We start from the raw sequence: 17,395 nt of genomic DNA, 5'->3' as shown, positions 1-17,395 counted from the left end.
GAGAAAAATCTCTTTGATAGTTCCTTGTAAGCGTATCTGTTATTTATTAAAAGGTAGTGCTAGTATTTTTAAATGTGCTCAGTTTGCTCAGTGTCCAGCTCTTTGTGACCCCATGGACGATAGCCCACAAGGCTCTCCTCTCCATGGGATTTCCCAGGCAAGAATACTGGAGTGGGTTGCCATTTCCTTCTCCAGGGTATATTCCCAACCCAGGGATGAAGCCTGCATCTCCTGCATTGGCCAGCACTTTACCCCTGAGCCACCTGGGAAGCCCATTTTAAAAACACAGCTTTGGTAAAGTTTGGCAGCATATGCTATAAAATCTTGGGGGTAGGGGAAGGGTTTAGATTATAAGATGAATCACTAATGTGTGAGCCATTGTGAAGTTTTAGAAGTTATTTCTTATACCATACACTGGGACTCCTGGAACCCTGTGCTTGCTGCTGCTTTCCTAGGGTTTTTATTATTTTGACTGAATTTTACCACCAGGAACGAAGCTGTCCCCAAACAGCATTTTGCTCAGTTTAGAAATTTTCAGTGAGGAGGACACTCTGGTGATGGCGCTGCAGCTCTTCATTAAGCAAATGTTTCCAGAGGTTTAGTCCATGTGTGTCTTTTTTAAAGCACCAGATGTTGTACTTTTTTATTCTTTGAATATTTTGGGTGGTTATTAATACTGTGTGAATCAAATTGCCATAGAAACATCAGAAACTGAAATCACAACGACAGAAATAATTAAGAGGCGAGATGTTGGTCCTTATGGCATTCGATCTGAATATTGTATCAGGAAAATCATTTGCCCCATTGGAGTTCCAGAAGCACCAAAAGGTAAGGAGTAGAAAGAATTCTATTATTATTCACCTGTTATCCTTACCTTTTATGAATTGAAATTTGATTATAATTATTTCTTTAACTGTTTAATAGTTCATCGTCTGTAGATACTTGTGGGAGGCACCTTAAAATGCCTTTTTAACAAAAATTTATTTTTAGTTAGAGGATGATTGCTTTACAGTGTTGTGTTGGTTTCTGCTGTATGTCAGCATGAATCAGACATAGGTATACACACATCCCCTCCCTCTTGACCCTCCCTCCCACTCCATCCCACGCCTCTAGGTTGTCACAAAGCATCAGGCTGAGCTCCCTGTGCTACACAGCGACTTGCCATTAGCTGTCTGTTTTACACATGATAGTGTAAATATTTCAGTGCAACTCTCTTAGTTCATCCCACCCTCTCCTTCCCCAACAGTGTCCATAATTCTGTTCTCTATGTCAGAGTCTCCGTTTCTGCCCTGCAGTGTCGGTTTAATCCTTCATTCAACTTTTGAAAGCAATACTTTTTCATCACAGACAGTTTCATTTTTAAAATGATGTTTAAATAATAAACATAGCAAGATTCCCCTGGGCACTGTGATGTCCACAATCAACAGTGCCCAGCAGAGGAAGGTACAGATACCTCTTATAATTAAGATGTGGGGCAGTGGTTGACACCAGACCATCAGCTCCAAGATTCAAGCCTTCAAGTCTGTCTGGGTGTAGTCCTGGAGCCTGCTGCAGGATCTGACATGTAAGTGGTCAGTGAAGATGTGTGGACTCAAGGGTTCAAGCTCTTGTGTCGTACATAAGTGCTCAGTATAGAAATAACCTAACAGGCCTAAAGAGTTACTAAAGAAACACGGACAGCTACATGATAGGTACTAGGTGGCAGTTATGTAGAAGAATGGGATCCAGCCCTATTCTCAAGGAAGCAAAAGGTATGATAGTACTATACTTGAAAATCAAAACTATTAATACTAAAAAGAGTGCAGTAAGGTGTCCAGATTCAAGATCTATAATTAGACAGAAGTCAATAATTTTATTTTATATATATAGTAAAAGTGCTTAGGGAAAAATCTGTTAAGAAATGTGTAAAAAGAAAATGCTGTCTATAGGTAGAAGCTTACTATTTTATAGAAGTTAATTGTCCCCACATGTATAAATTTAATTTTTTGAAGCTTGATTGAATTAACTCAAAAGCTCATCTTGGTGAATAAATAGGAATGACTTTTTTGTTGTTTTTTTTTTTTTTTTTTTAAATTTTATATTATTTTCAAACTCCACATAACTGCATTAGTTCTGCCAAACATCAAAATGAATCCGCCACAGGTACACATGTGTTCCCCATCCTGAACCCTCCTCCCTCCTCCCTCCCCATACCATCCCTCTGGGTCGTCCCAGTGCACCAGCCCCAAGCATCCAGCACCGCGCATCGAACCCGGACTGGCAACTCGTTTCCCACATGATATTTTACATGTTTCAATGTCAAGGAATGACTTTTTTGAAAAGAGTACCAACGAGGAGGGTACCTGTCCTAGAAGATGATGGAATACTAGTAGAATTAAAGCAGGGCCGTCCTGGAGCACTGATGGGCAGAGGCACACAGATGGAAGAACGTGCTCCTGGCCAGTCTCGACCTCAGCCGTCCACGCAAAGCACTGCCAGTCTTCTGAGATCACTCTTCTTTATCACTTCGTACAGCCCAGCTCCCACTGCTGTTTCAGTTTCCTTCTGTTGCTTGCCTGTGATTCTGCTGCTTCTCTTTTTCCTCAACATATGGGACGGTTCAGTGCTTGTCTATCCTTACTTTTCATTTTTAAAATCTTTATCATTGGAAATTATATCTATTCTTAATAGTTTCCAATCCCTCCTTTCCATTAGCAACTCTCCAGTCCCTCTTCTCGGTGCTGTGATAGGGAAATACAGATTGCCAGGGCTGCACATGTCAGAGACCCCCACATCCCACCTGGGAGGAGAATGCCGTGCTTCTTGAAGGAAGGTGGTATCCATGCTGTGGTCTGAAGGATGATTAAGCAGCAGTCAAAGGAGGATTAAGGGAGCTAGGAATAGTGTCCAGGCAGAGGGAACAGGCTGGGTAAAGGCTCATAGGACTTTTATATCAGCGGCCAGCAAACGACGGCCCATAAGCTTTGACCCACCATCTGCTTTTGTTAGTAAAGTTTGATTGGAACACAGCCACACTTACTCGCTTACATGTATGTTGTTTTTGGCTCTTTTTATGATACAAAGGCAGTGTTGAGAAGTTGTAACAGAGACCATCTGGCCTGCATAGTCTAAAGTATTTACCATCTGTCCCTTTAAGAAAACTTTGCCAATCCTTGCTTTTCATATAAGAGAAGATGCCAGAAGTACTATAATTTTAGAAGCTATATTGCTTAGAATACTCTGGTTTCTTTTCCAAAGAAACACCTACACCTCAGAGGAAAGGCCTTCGATCAAGTGCGCTGCGGCCAAAGAGACCAGAAACGCCCAAGCAAACTGGCCCTGTTATTATCGAAACCTGGGTGGCAGAGGAAGAGCTGGAATTATGGGAGATCAGGGCATTTGCTGAAAGGTAAGGAAATGGCTTACATGTGATCAGATATTGAACATTTCTGTCACTTCAGAATTCAAGAATGAATTCTTGAATAGTTTATTCAGTATGTCCTAATTTTGATCCACATTTTGATTCTCTAGCTATGTGTAGTTTATTAAGGGCCTCTTCCTGATTTTTATGAGTTATCATCCACTTGTCAGTTGCGAAGTACCTTGATTTAATGTTTTATTTTTAAATTGAGATAATTTTATACTTTTATGACATTTAGCCAGATTTCACCTAATATTAGATTCCAGATGCCTGATAGAATACAGGCCTGCTCATTTTCTTGCACTTTGCAGATAACTGCTTTTTTTGTTTGTTCTTTCTTTTTACGTACTGAAGGTTTGTAGCCACCCTCCCTTGAGCAAGTCTGTGGGCACCGTTTCCCTGACGCCATTTGTTTACTTTGTGTCTCTGTGTCACGTTTTGGTAATTCTTAACAATATTTCGAAATTTTTCATTATTATATAATTTCTTATAATAATCTGTGATCGGTGATCTTCTTTTTTAGTTGAAGGGTAATTGCTTTACAGCGTTGTGTTGGTTTCTGCCCTGCCACAGCACGAATCAGCCATAAGTATACATACATTTCCCCTCTCCTGAACCTTACTCCCACCCCCTCCCCACTCCCCACCAGTGATCTTGGACGTTAACCACTGTACTCACCGAAGGCTCAGGTGATTATTAGCATTTTTTAACAGCAAAGTATTTTTTAAATTAAGGTATGTACGTTTTTTTAGACGTGATGCTTTTGCACACTTAATAGGCTACAGTAATAGTGTAAATATCACTTATATGCACTGGGAAATCAAAAAAATTCGTGTGACTCACTTTACTGCTATATTTATGTAATTGCGGTGGTCTGGAACCAAACCCACAATATCTCTGAGGTATGCCTGTAGTTTCTGACAAATTCCTCCTTTCTTTCCCTGCAGAGTGGAGAAAGAAAAGGCACAAGCAGTTGAGCAACAGGCTAAGGTTAGTGAACAGAAGAAGGCAGAGGACTTCAAGGCCCAAATGGAGGCTCACCTCAAACAGCAGCGATTGGCTGCCCAGCAGGTGGGGGAGTTGGTACTGTCCCACCTGGCAACGAATTGACATTTTTAGCCAAATTCATGCACGCTAAAAGCACAGTAATTATATGTTTGTGTGGTTTTGTTTTTACGTGTATCTCACACATGTATCTTAATTTCAGTACTTGAAAGTAATTCTGTGGATATACCAAGCTGTGCTTTTGCAGAAAGTGTACATATTTGAAGAACACTGAAGTCTAAGCTCTTCTTTGTTGTATTTCAATGAGTAGTTTCTTTTTTTTTTTCCTGGCTGTGTCGTGTTGTGTGACAGGATCTTAGTTTTCCAACCAGGGGTTGAACCCTCACCTCTTTCAGTGGAAGCAGAGTCTTTTTTTTTTTTTTTTTTTTAACTTTTTATTATGTATTGGGGTATGCCCGATTGACAAACAGTTTTATGGTAGTTTCAGGTGAACAGCGAAGGGACTCAGCTGTACGTATACATGTTTCCATTCTCCCCCAAATCCCTCTCCCATCCAGGCTGCCACATAACATTGAGCAGAGTTCCATGTGGAAGCACAGAGCCTTAACCACTGGACCATTAGGAAAGTCCTGATGAGTAGCTTCTAAGGACAATTTTTCCCTGCAAAATTTTGATCTGTAAAATCTCTGTAGCCTATGAAAAAGCAAATTGTGCCTGACAACTTAGGGACCCACGTAAAAGATAATTACTGTTAAGAAGATTGTTGTTAATTATTGTTGATAATTATTGTTAAGAAGATACTATAAAAGCTTTTAGCTAAACTTGAATATATACATTTTCAGGATATAGATAAAATAGATACCATTAACTTAGTGACACAAAACTAAATTAAAAATTACATACAAAATCAGATTCTTCATTTGCTTACATTTTACCTTGTCCCTCATATTTTATAAAACATTTTTCAAGTTCTTGTATATCTTTTACTGTGGCTTACTATGGGTCATCTTTACTTAGATCACAGTTTGAGATAACAACACTTGGATCTTGTCATGTGTGTCTGTCCACTTATGGAAAGACTGGCTAGCTGTTTTGTTTTCCCTTTTATGGATGTCTTTTGTCATCCCTACGATGTAACCTGAGGTTTTGCTTTGGTGGTTGGGGTGGGCAGGGAGTCAGTTTCTATCATTTGATAACGAACTTTTCTCTGGCAATTGAAAGTCAGAACCTGAACTTGATTTATTTCCCCTGTAAGTCCCCCAGGAACATTGTTGTCTCTGTTTCTCCCATGTGTGTCAGCTTCTGAGGTGATAGACATACATCCTGGATATAGCTTAATTGAACAGAGCAGGATATAATTAATTTATACATTACTTCAAAATCTTTATTCAGAATCTTTCTTGAAACAGGCCAGTCTTCATTTTAATATGCTTTTCAAATTTAGCAGTGAAGATGATCTTAACTTTTTTTCTTTCATGCAAAAATTAGGCAATAATGACAGCTAGAATTTAATGACAGACTTGCCTTTTTGAATATGTGTACAAACCCAGCAGATTCTGTGGACATATCAAATCTATGATTTCTTTTACCCTTGTAATTTTTTATGTAATTTTAAAAAGTTATACTTCATTTATAGTTATTACGAAATATTGGCTATATTTCCCATAGTGTACATTTCCAATATTTAAAGGCATAGACCCAGAAAATAGCTATGTGTTTAGGGGGAGGTGTTTGGTCTCCTTTTTTAAAAAAAAAATAACTAATTTAGTCAGATGAGATTTCCAAGAATCCAAAACTAAACTCCTTTTCTTCTGAGAAATGAGAAATTATGTAAAATAGCTCCCTTTATTTTCAGGCATACAGGACACGTACAAAAGTAACAGTAAAAAGACTGGGTGTGCTGTCTTTGCTGAGCTGTTTTTGATGGCAGGAAATACTTCATTGAAATTTGATCTTTGCATGCCAGTCAGCGCCACCATGTACTAGCTCTCTGACCTTAGACTAGTTTTACGAACTGAGCCTCAGTTTCCTCATCTTTAAATCATAATTTAAAGATCCAGGCATTAAACAGGATAATGAAGGTAAAGGGTCTCCCACCAGGTTTGTAGTCCATGCCATCTGTAGTTTTCACATGTGTAAACGTAAGCTGTCGTGTCAGTATGCTGTCAGGAAAAGGCAGCAATCTATGGGGAAAGAAACATTGTCTTTGATAACCCTATGGTCTGAAAGATCAGATTATACCATTCTGTATAAAATACCCTTAAGGATTTTTATGTAAAAATACTTGATCTGAAGATTATAAGTCTAGAAAAATCGTTTATAATTTTCAGCTTGCTTGATTGCAGGTTTGCCAACTTGAATAGTGATATTTAAATATTGACCTGTTCTTGGGGATTTCCCTAATGGTTCAGTGTTTAAGACTCCATTCTTCCACTGCAGGGGACTTGGGTTTGATCCCTGGTCAGGGAATTAAGATTCTGTGTGTCACATGGAAAAGGCCCCCCACCCCCCCAAAAAAATTGACTCATTCTTTATTATTGGATAAATGATCATCATGATAAAATTAAATCCTTTTACAGGCCCATCATTTGCTGTCTGTTCTAAACTCCACCACTGAGTCACACGATATCCTTGTGTCTAGTAAGATCACCCATGTCTCTTGTGTTTTCAGTCTGAAAGCTTGGAGCTTTGCACGGACTGGGAAAACATGATCATTTCAAATTTTTGTTGTGAAAAGCTACTTTTAATAAAGTTTATGTAATTTAGAGTCATAAAAGTATTGCCTTCCTCAAGAAATTAAATTCAGGTGTGAGTTTATATGAGCCCATTTTTAGAAGTAGAATATTTTTAGAAGTTTGGTGCAATTTCTTAGATTAGAAGGAATTGTGACCAGACTTCTTACAGAATGGCGTTTTTATTTGAAATAATTTTTGTTCATGATTTCTCTCCCTGACTTTTCTAGAAACGATTGGAACAACAGAAGCCTACAGTGATTGCAGCTTCTACTACTTCCCCGACAAACAGCACGACTAGTACCATCTCTCCAGCACAGAAAGTCATGGTGGCCCCCATAAGTGGCTCGGTTACAACTGGAACTAAAATGGTACTAACGACTAAAGTCGGGTCTCCCGCTACAGTAACATTCCAGCAGAACAAGAACTTTCATCAAACCTTTGCCACCTGGGTTAAGCAAGGCCAGTCAAATTCAGGTACACACCTGTGGTTAAATAAAAGATTGCTTTCATTCAAGAAAAAGAAATTTCAGTCCTTTACCTACTGAAATGAAACTTTTCTTTAGAAAATTCTTTTTCTTCTGCAGCCGGTTGAGCAAACCAACTGTAACAGTAGGTTTGTTACAGATAATGTTCCTAATGTTACATTAGCGAAACTCCTCTCTTACATTATTTCACTTTCAACATTTACATGGTTCACTTACTTTGAGTGGAGTGGAATGCTTTTCTTAAAAATACAAAAATGAGCCACATTTCATGCATTGGTGCCTTCCTAGAAGTCACTGTGTTGCTGGTTATTTTAAATCTGAAGCTTATCGAATGTCTTATACCCCATTAGCCACCAGCACAGCTGCCACATCTGCTACAACCATTGCCAGCACAGGTCAGACGTTCCAAATTACAGGCAATCCAGTCACTATGGCAGGAAAAGTAATTACCAAACTTCCACTTCCTGCAAACAGCAAGATTGTCGCTGTAAATGTGCCAGCAACACAAGGAGGTAAGGGAAATGTGGAGAGTTTTCACTCACATTTGCCAGATCATGCTGTTGCCATTATTTTTCATTTCCTTTTCACTGATTTCAGTCTTCGGCTCTCACATTTTATGTAGCCCACTAAAACCCCCCGCCACACCTAGTTTCTCCTCAAAAACCAAGCAGTACCTGAGGTGTTACTAAAGAAGCAGTTATTAATGACCTCTTCATCTTTTTTTTCAAGGCGTTGTTCAAGTACAGCAGAAAGTCCTGGGTATCATTCCATCGAGTACAGGTGCAAGTCAGCAAACCTTTACTTCATTCCAGCCCAGGACAGCAACAGTCACCATTAGGCCCAATACCTCAGGCTCTGGAGGAACCACAACCACTTCCCAGGTAAGAGTCCTTTACAGGTTTATTTGATGTTAATAACCACATTGGTTGGAGTTTAGAATGGCCTCCTCCAGGATTAATCCAGCTCCTAATTGTTCTTTGCCTTTTACTTTATCTGTGACGAAGTATTGGTTTTTTTAAAAAATCTGTTAGTTATATTTCTAGTGAACTGTTCATTTTTAATATTTTGTTAATACCACATTAGAACAGTTTGTGAATCATAAAGATTGCTTTTCCAGGATTTTACAAAAATATTTATTAATTGAAAACAGTAGGGAACACTGGATCACCCAGGAGAATGTTCAACTAAGAAGTAGAGTGAAAAATATACTCCACAGCCCTGAAACTAGTCTATCAGCTGAGACGCATACATATTAGATACATCATTTCTTTGGCACTAGTATTATGAAAAAGGCTTAATGTTTTGCAGACTTGAGAATGTTCTAAACCTAACACTGAAAGTAATATGCTCCGTATGAAAGTGCTTTTGGCTTCCGATCTTGCTCCTGTGTTCTCTGGGTTACAGATAAAGATTGGAGCTCAGGGAAAATAGGACTCCTCGTTTTCCTATGAGCAACTGTGGTGGTTATAGAGCAAGCTTTCCTGGGTCTTGTTCTTTTCTTTTAGTCTGTAGGCTATTCTTGGTATCAGTGATGAGGAGTGTCGTATGATCTGATTTGAATTATATTTTCTCCCCTCAAAAGTCTGTCTGTATTCTGATGCTTCATATAATTTAATATGTAATGTCCAAGAGTGTCTGTCATTTCTATAGACATGTTTATCAATATAGAACGTTTAAAGATCTCTGTTCCTGAGTCCATCATGCTCTAGTCTTTTAAAAACATTTAATTCCTTGTCCTTTGTGTCATTTGTAGGTCATCACAGGGCCTCAGATCCGCCCTGGTATGACGGTGATTAGAACTCCACTCCAGCAGTCAACACTAGGAAAGGCAATTATTCGAACACCTGTGATGGTACAGCCAGGTATTCATCCACCCCAGCGTTATCATTTACATCTAAATAGCCAGTGTAGGAAATCTATAATATTCTGTATTTGGCACTCCACATATTAGAAAATACCAATATGAATTAAGATTTCAGAGCATACTAAATTTCTGATTTATCATGGGATGTCCCCATCGATTTTATTTCATTTCTGGCATTGTCAATAAGAGAAAAGCAGATTCAAGTATGCTTGTTTAAAATGTTCTTCAGACCTCTAGTTAATGGGATATATACATTGAAATCACTGGCATAAAGAGAATGAGCAAAGAAATCTGTCTGTGTGGTAAAGGATAGATAAAATCAAGGAAGTGGCTAAGAAGCATTTAAATGGAAAGCATGAGACAAAATTACAAAGGCAATCCCTGCCTTTTTTAATGTAAATGTTAAAGCTCCCATATTAAAAGTTGAAGCCAATAAAGACTTAGTGGAAAAACCTTTATGAGAATATACCTAAAAGCAGATTACCACAAAAGGTTTAAAAAAAAAAAAGATGGTTAAGGATACATGAAATAAAGGACAAAAAAAGGGGGGGGGCAGAGAGAAGACATCGATAATCCTGTTAATACTGAACAAAGTCAAATTCAAAATTAAAAAAAAAAAAACCAGGACACAGAGGGTCGTTTTCTTTATTTTGGCTTAAAGCTAAAGATTGCAGTGAAGATGTAATCTTGTATCTTTAAATAAGATGTCATTGACGTATATCAAGCAAAAGCTATTTGAAATCAAGGAAGGATTAGCAGAAGCATAATAGACCAGAACCAGACTATATCAATTTTGTACCTTTAGGAATACGCATTAGTTGCAAATATTTATGAGCTGTTCCTATGAAAATGGTCTTAAAAGGAGCCATAGGTAAAACATTGATGAATTCCAAAAAGTAGAATATGTATAGGCTACGTTTTTTGTAGTGAATCTAGAAATTAATACTAAGGTATTATACTAATAACTTTTATTTGCTTGGAATTTAAAAACGTATGTTTTCAAAAGTAACTTTTATGTTAAAGAAAATGTGTCATCACAAACAGATTGCTGCTGCTACTGCTACTAAGTCGCTTCAGTCGTGTCCGACTCTGTGCGACCCCATAGACGGCAGCCCACCAGGCTCCCCCGTCCCTGGGATTCTCCAGGCAAGAATACTGGAGTGGGTTGCCATTTCCTTCTCCTATGCATGAAAGTGAAAAGTGAACGTGAAGTCGCTCAGTCGTGTCCGACTCCTAGCGACCCCATGGACTGCAGCCTACCAGGCTCCTCCATCCATGGGATTTTCCAGGCAAGAGTACCGGAGTGGGGTGCCGTTGCCTTCTCCAACAAATGGATTATCAAATAGCAATTAAGCCAGGCTGCAAAGCTGAACTGAGAGGCAAATTCATTGATTCAACAAATATTTGAGCACCTGCTCTAGGCAGTTGAAACATGTTGGTGAACAAAACAGACTCAAAAACCCACATTAAACCTTAATCAGAAGTTAGAAAAATATATAAAACAAGTCTTAAATGAAAATAGGAGGAAGTAAAATAAATACAAGTAATAATGATTATAAGGCAAAAGAGGCAAATATTAAACTCTTTTCCTTTGCAAGTCTGATCTTGACAAAAGGAAACAAAATGCTAGTTTACTAAAAGTAGGAATGAGAAAGTGCCGTAACAATAGGGTGAACTAAATCTTTTTGAATAACAAGGCATAGTTATATACTATGTTTATAAATTCCTAGTCTTTTTTAAAAAATTGTTTTGGCCATGCCACATGGTATGTGGGATCTTAGTCTCCTGACCAGGGATCAAACCCACGCCTTCCTGCAGTGGAAGCATTGGAAGCCACTGGACCACCAGGGAAGCCCCTAAATTTCAAGTCTTAATGACTCATATCAAGGGAAGAAATTTGGAAAGTTGCCATACTATTACCTACAAAAAAGAATTCTAGACCTCATGGGTTTATAGGTAAAATTCTCTGAAATGGTTGGAAAACAATATCTTTCTTATAAGAAATAGTTTCAGGGCATAAGAGCAGGGGGTGGGTTTGATTTTTTTTTTTTCCCCATTCATTTTACAGATTTAGCATAATTCTAGTATAAAACATGGTATTTTTTTGAAACAGCAATCCCCTAATGCTTAAGCAAAATTTATCCCAGAGAAGAAAGTATGGTTTGTTATTTCAGTTAATACTACAATGACAATTGATGAAATTTAATATCTATTTGTGTTTAAAAATAGCTGTCAAGCAGCTAACTTAAAGGGAAGATAAAACTCATGTAAAGATGAAGAAAAGTTTATAGATGATAAGTGATAGTAGACTTGCATATGTGAATATATATAAGTGTGTCTGGTGTGTTGTTTGAAAAGCAAGGTGGCCAGTGGGGCTGGGGGGCCCAGTGAAGAGTCTTTGGAGTTGTGATCAGAGAGATGGAGGGAGAGTGGATGTGTGCTCTGTGTGTGTGTGTCTGAGTATGTGCAGGTCAGCATATCCCTGTGGTCAGGGAGATGGAGGGAGAGTGGGTGTGTGCAGTGTGTGTGTGTGTGTCTGTGTCTGAGTGTGTGCTGGTCAGCATATCCCTATTCCTACCACCATGCTCGCTAGCCTTTCCCAAAGTTGTACATTCCCAAGATGGAATAAAAAGTGTTTTAATTTTTGAATTTTCATTTCAATGATAATCTAAAAATAAATTAACATGTACATATTGGGGATCATCTGAATTACATCATATAACCAGTCAGTCCAAACCCTTTTATTCATCTGTGATTATGATGACATTGTATCAATACAAGATGATGAAATAACTTTCCACGAACTGTTCCTTGAACTTCAGTACAAGAACATAGTGTTGGGGGCCAGAAGTTCGTAAATTCAGGCGCTTGTCTACATACACTATACTATTTTTCAATTCATCTTTATGAATAAATGGATGACAGTAACCAAGAACAGTTTAGAAGAAAGAGAAAAGAAAGAAAACTTATCCTGCCAATTTTTAAAGCATATTTACAAGCCACCAGAATTCAGGAGCATGCTACCAGAGAAAACTAGCCCAGCTGAAGAATCACAGGCACTGCAATGCTGTCATACTGTTTCTGATGGCTGGAATATGTCACTTTAGTGATGGGGCTGGCAAAGGTTCAATGAAATGAGTACCCAGTGGTGGGGGGAGTATGAGTGAGTATAACCTTTCTAAAATTCAATTTAGTATTGTGTGCATACTGTGAACACAGAATCTTTGGGAGGAGTTCAATCTAAGGAAATAATTAGAAACACAAAAAAATGTATAAGCAGGGATTTCACCATGGTGTTATTTTAAAAAAGAAAAGGGGAAAGTGTTCTAAGGGTCAAAATAGATATAATTTTATATATAATGCAGTAATATTAACCACAAATCATTAAAAGAAATATACACAGAAATATATATGTAGACACAAAAGGACAAACAGGATGCGAACATAAAACTTGAGAAATACAATGTTATTTACTAATGAATAATGAATTCAGACTTTGTAAGTATAAAACTAGCTACCAAAAATTACCATCTGATTTTTTTTTCCAGTTTTATCAGGTTAAATGAGAAACAGTTTTTAAAGAAGATGATAGAGCTATTTCAATTAAACTTCATTCATTCTATAGATAGTTATTGAACAGTAAATATGAAAGCAGTAGTTAAGCACATTGCTCTAATATTGAGGATATAGGGGTCCTTGCCCTCTTGGTTCTCCCAGACTGGCAGGTAGCTGTAAGAAAAGCTCATTTATAAATATAATTGGCCCAGAATATTCCAGATTATATGTGTTTTATTTTAAAATTACATTAGTTAATTATGTGTTGTTATTTTTAATTTGTATTCCTAAGGAAAGACTGCCTAATGGCATTTTTTACATATTCTCCTCCATCTTCCCTATTATCATTTTGGCTTTAGAGTCACAGGAAGAGCATTGTTTGTTTGTTTGTTTTTTGAACTCTTCTACGGAGAGCAGGAATGGGAGAGAGGTTGTCAGTGAGCTGAGTGAAAACTGACTCATTGACAGCCGGGTGGGTCCTTTGGGTATGGGTATGTGACTAAAGGCATCTGTCTGTCGGCATCCCATAAGTCTTTTTGAAAATTGAGAAAATACATTCATGCGAAGTGTTGAAAGATAAATCTCAACTCAGAGGACCACTCCGGGCACAAAAGCACTCTAATGTTTCCCTGTTTACATAGGTGCTCCTCAGCAGGTGGTGACACAGATCATCAGAGGGCAGCCTGTCTCCACTGCGATCTCTGCCCCTAGTACCGTTTCCTCCACACCTGCACAGAAAGGGTTATCTTCAGGAACATCCACTGCGAATCTGCAGCCTTCAACCTCACAGCCCCCTCGTCCCCAGCAAGGACAGGTGAAACTTACCATGGCTCAGCTCACTCAGTTAACACAGGGCCACGTAAGTAATATGACTTCCCTTTTCACTTTAGAAGTGACCTTATTTATATCTGCTGTAAGTTTTAAAACATGGACTTATTTTCAGAGGTTTAAAAATGTACTTGTTTTAAGAAATGGCTGCTTCCTAAAGTCAAAGAAAAGTACTTTTTAAAGGCAGGATGTGATACCCAACTGTCCAGAATGCTGAGATTGTGTGCTATAATAGCAAGGTGGATAACACATTGAACCACCAAAATTTTATTAGTTAACTAATTTGCTTGGGAAAAATAAATTTTGAGTACATTAAGCTGTTTTCTTGCAACACCCAGTGTTACTATCAGTTCTTCCAGTAGTGATCCATAGAGTGAATGTGGTTGCCATCAAAATCCTAAGAGAGAGGTTTTAAAGTTTGACAAGCTGATTTTTAAAAAATTTATATGGAAGTTCAAAGGATCCAGAATAACTCTTTAATACTTTTGAAGAAAAGGAGGATTTGCCCTATGTAGTAACCTGATATAAAGACTTTAAATTATAGTCCTTCACTAATTAATACAGTAAGGTTCAGACACAAGGATAGGTAGACCAGTCGGTACAGAACAGTGGAAGAGGACCCAAATGTATATGTGGACACTTGATATATGACTTGGATGGCAGTGTGAATCATTAAAAGGACAGACTTTTCAATAAAAGGTCCTGGCTTGGACCACAACCTCACTCATAAACTCAGCTCCAGGAAGATTAAAGTCCTGGCTGTGAAAGATAAGACTATAGTACTTGTTAGAAGGTAGGAAAGGCTTTCTTAAAGACAGAAAATACTCACCATAAAGGAAAAGATTTATAAATTCAACAACATTAGAAGTAAGAACTTTAGTCCATCAAACATGAAAGAGTGAAAAGAGTGAGGGGAAGGTATACATGTCGCCAGCCAAGGATCGTTCTCCAGAAATGAAGAGCTACTACTACAGATTAAGACGGGAAAAAATCCAGATAACGTGGTAGAAAATAAGAATAGACACACTTGATGAGAAAAGTCCACAAATCCAAATCTTAAAAGTCCACAAATCCAAAAAACTGCTCAACTTTGTTAGTAATGAGGGAAATGTGTATTAAAACCATATATTAAGAGATTGGTATAAAGTAAAATGTCAGACAAAATCAAGAAAAGCAAAAACATGGAGTAGAATGAACTCTCATATACAACTGATAATAATGTAAATTGGTTTGGCCACCTTGGAAAATTCCTTAATACTTTCTAGCAAAGTTGAAGACTCAGCATGCCCCAGGTCACAGTAGGTGCCCTCCTAGGTATGTTCTCTCGAAAGGCTCTTGTTCATCTGAGCACCAGAATAATGGACACGAATATACACAGCGGCCATCGATTAGATCAGTAAAGTGGTGATGCCTTCCTACAGCAGCTGAAATGAACAAACTACCGCAATGTAGAACTACGTTGTTGAGCTAAATAAAGAACAAGTAACAAACAAACATACATTATGATCTACTTGCCTGAGATTCAGAAACAGGCAGAACTAGCTACACTGTGCAGAGTTAGGGGGCTGCTGCATTGCCTTCCTGGAGGGGGCACCTAAGGGCACCCTTCATATTCTTTGTAAATAATGGTGCTCCTGAAGCCATGAGCCTGTGGCCCCGTAGAGATCTGTATACACCTCAGTGGTCACAACACGATGAAATGCAGGTACTGTATCCGCGAAGTCAGTGCTTCCCTCTAGGGCAAAAGGAAGGAGATTAAGATCAAAGCAGGTCCCATGCAGAGCTTCTTGGGTACCAGCGATGATGACCTGAATGCTGGGTTTGTAGATCTTCACTTCATAGTTCTTTAAACTATGCTTTGTGTTTTATGTAGTTTTGACTGTGCACACAAGAAGTGTTTTAGAAAAGCAAGAGTGAATACAGGGCTCCTGAGTAAAAGTGCTTGGAGCTTAATAAGTGAACTTTGTAGTGTCAGTTTTGACTGTGGGAGATTTGGGGTGGACTGGTCAACACGTTTGCTTTCTAATTCTCCCTCGTGCTCCTGGTGGTTGAGGATTAGTAAGTCCTGGAGTGACTTACACAGTGACTTACACAGAAGTGGCAGTACACACGGAGCTGTTAGTTCCTGGTCCCCATTTTGGGGATGACTCGGACATTAGTGACCTTCCTCACGTGGTGTTTGCATCCCACGTGTAGAACGCTAAGCTTGCTGTGCTTCAGCATGCGCACACTCCATAGATCGTTTGGTACGTAGTGTAAAAACTGATAGGAGACCTGGGCTTCTCACTGTGTCTCACCTTGGACTTGCTCTCTAATTGTAGGCAAGGGACTTGAACTTACTAACTTGAGTTTCCTAATTGGTAGGAAGAGTGTAGTAATATTTTCTCTCCTTACTCCACAAAGTCACAAGTCTATTGTGAGAATCAAGTGAAGCATGTCTAAAGTATGTATGAAGATGCTTTGAACGTTATAAAATAATATGAATATAAATAAGGTGATTTAAACTCAGAATTTTGTGGAGACCTTAGTCACTTCAATGCTCTTATTTTGGAGACTGGGAGACTTAGATCCAGGTAAGTGGTGTTACTCATAGACAAATTCCTGGCTTTCCATGTGTAGAACTTGGACTGGAACTCTGGACTGTTAATTCATGTTTTTTCCACTAATACCATCAGTCTTTTAAAATAAATACTGTTCTTCTAGCTTACCTGTATTTATCTTGGTACTATTCCATAGACATTCAAATACATAGTTCCATTATTTTAAAGGATCTTTTCAACATAAAAACAGTATACTTCCAGATTGACACTTTTTGAATGCTCTTTACATGTTAGGTGTTTTTTTCTGTAGGGTGGCAATCAAGGTTTGACAGTAGTGATTCAAGGACAAGGTCAGACTACTGGGCAGTTGCAGTTGATACCTCAAGGGGTGACTATACTTCCGGGTCCAGGACAGCAGCTGATGCAAGCTGCAATGCCAAATGGTACCGTTCAGCGATTCCTCTTCACCCCACTGGCAACCACAGCTGCCACCACCAGCAGCACCACCACCACCGTCTCTACTACAGCAGCAGGTAGAACTTGGGAGTTGTCAGAAGTGCTGCTCGTTGGTGTCACAAGTTGCTGGGTGACAAAGGAGGCAAGAGGACTGGGGCTTACCTTGGGAGGATGTGCCCCAAGCCGATGAGCGTCCACAGCTGACTGGTCAGCCTCCCCAGAGCTCGACCAGGTCTCTTGCCCGGACAGACTCCGTCGCCACCCCTCCACCCCTTTAGGAAATGAGGAAAGCAGGGGGTGGTGCACAGTAGTAATGTGCCGTGGCGACTGTGCCCGCTCCTGCTCTGCCCCAGACCTGTAGTTGCTGAGTGAATCACGGACGTGCTCGCCGGGCAGATGGTCTGTCCAGCTCATAAGCTAGGACTGAGAGCTCCAAAACCGGAGCACTCTGTGAGCCTCCCCTGCAAGGTGCTGTCGTTCACTGACCCCATGCTATAGGAGAGGGATATGGGTAGCTTAGCCTGGGC

The 17,395-nt window shown here is 39.1% G+C and overlaps 1 protein-coding gene across 2 annotated transcripts in view; it reads left to right on the top strand.

Annotated features, from left to right (window-relative positions):
• BPTF (bromodomain PHD finger transcription factor) overlaps window positions 1-17,395 on the top strand; it is a 134,666-nt gene that overhangs the window by 94,302 nt on the left and 22,969 nt on the right. For both annotated transcript variants that reach the window (XM_027517714.1, XM_027517715.1), the window contains 8 exons: window positions 700-828; window positions 3,238-3,388; window positions 4,348-4,390; window positions 7,368-7,614; window positions 8,355-8,506; window positions 9,379-9,487; window positions 13,686-13,903; window positions 16,723-16,945. In XM_027517714.1, coding sequence (XP_027373515.1) covers window positions 700-828; window positions 3,238-3,388; window positions 4,348-4,390; window positions 7,368-7,614; window positions 8,355-8,506; window positions 9,379-9,487; window positions 13,686-13,903; window positions 16,723-16,945 — 1,272 coding nt within the window. The remainder of the gene's footprint in view (window positions 1-699; window positions 829-3,237; window positions 3,389-4,347; window positions 4,391-7,367; window positions 7,615-8,354; window positions 8,507-9,378; window positions 9,488-13,685; window positions 13,904-16,722; window positions 16,946-17,395) is intronic.

Source organism: Bos indicus x Bos taurus, chromosome 19 (assembly GCF_003369695.1).
Source record: "Bos indicus x Bos taurus breed Angus x Brahman F1 hybrid chromosome 19, Bos_hybrid_MaternalHap_v2.0, whole genome shotgun sequence".
Classification (NCBI taxonomy): domain Eukaryota; kingdom Metazoa; phylum Chordata; class Mammalia; order Artiodactyla; family Bovidae; genus Bos; species Bos indicus x Bos taurus.
Note: the sequence above shows the minus strand (reverse complement) of the source record. Positions and strands in the feature narration are given on the sequence as shown.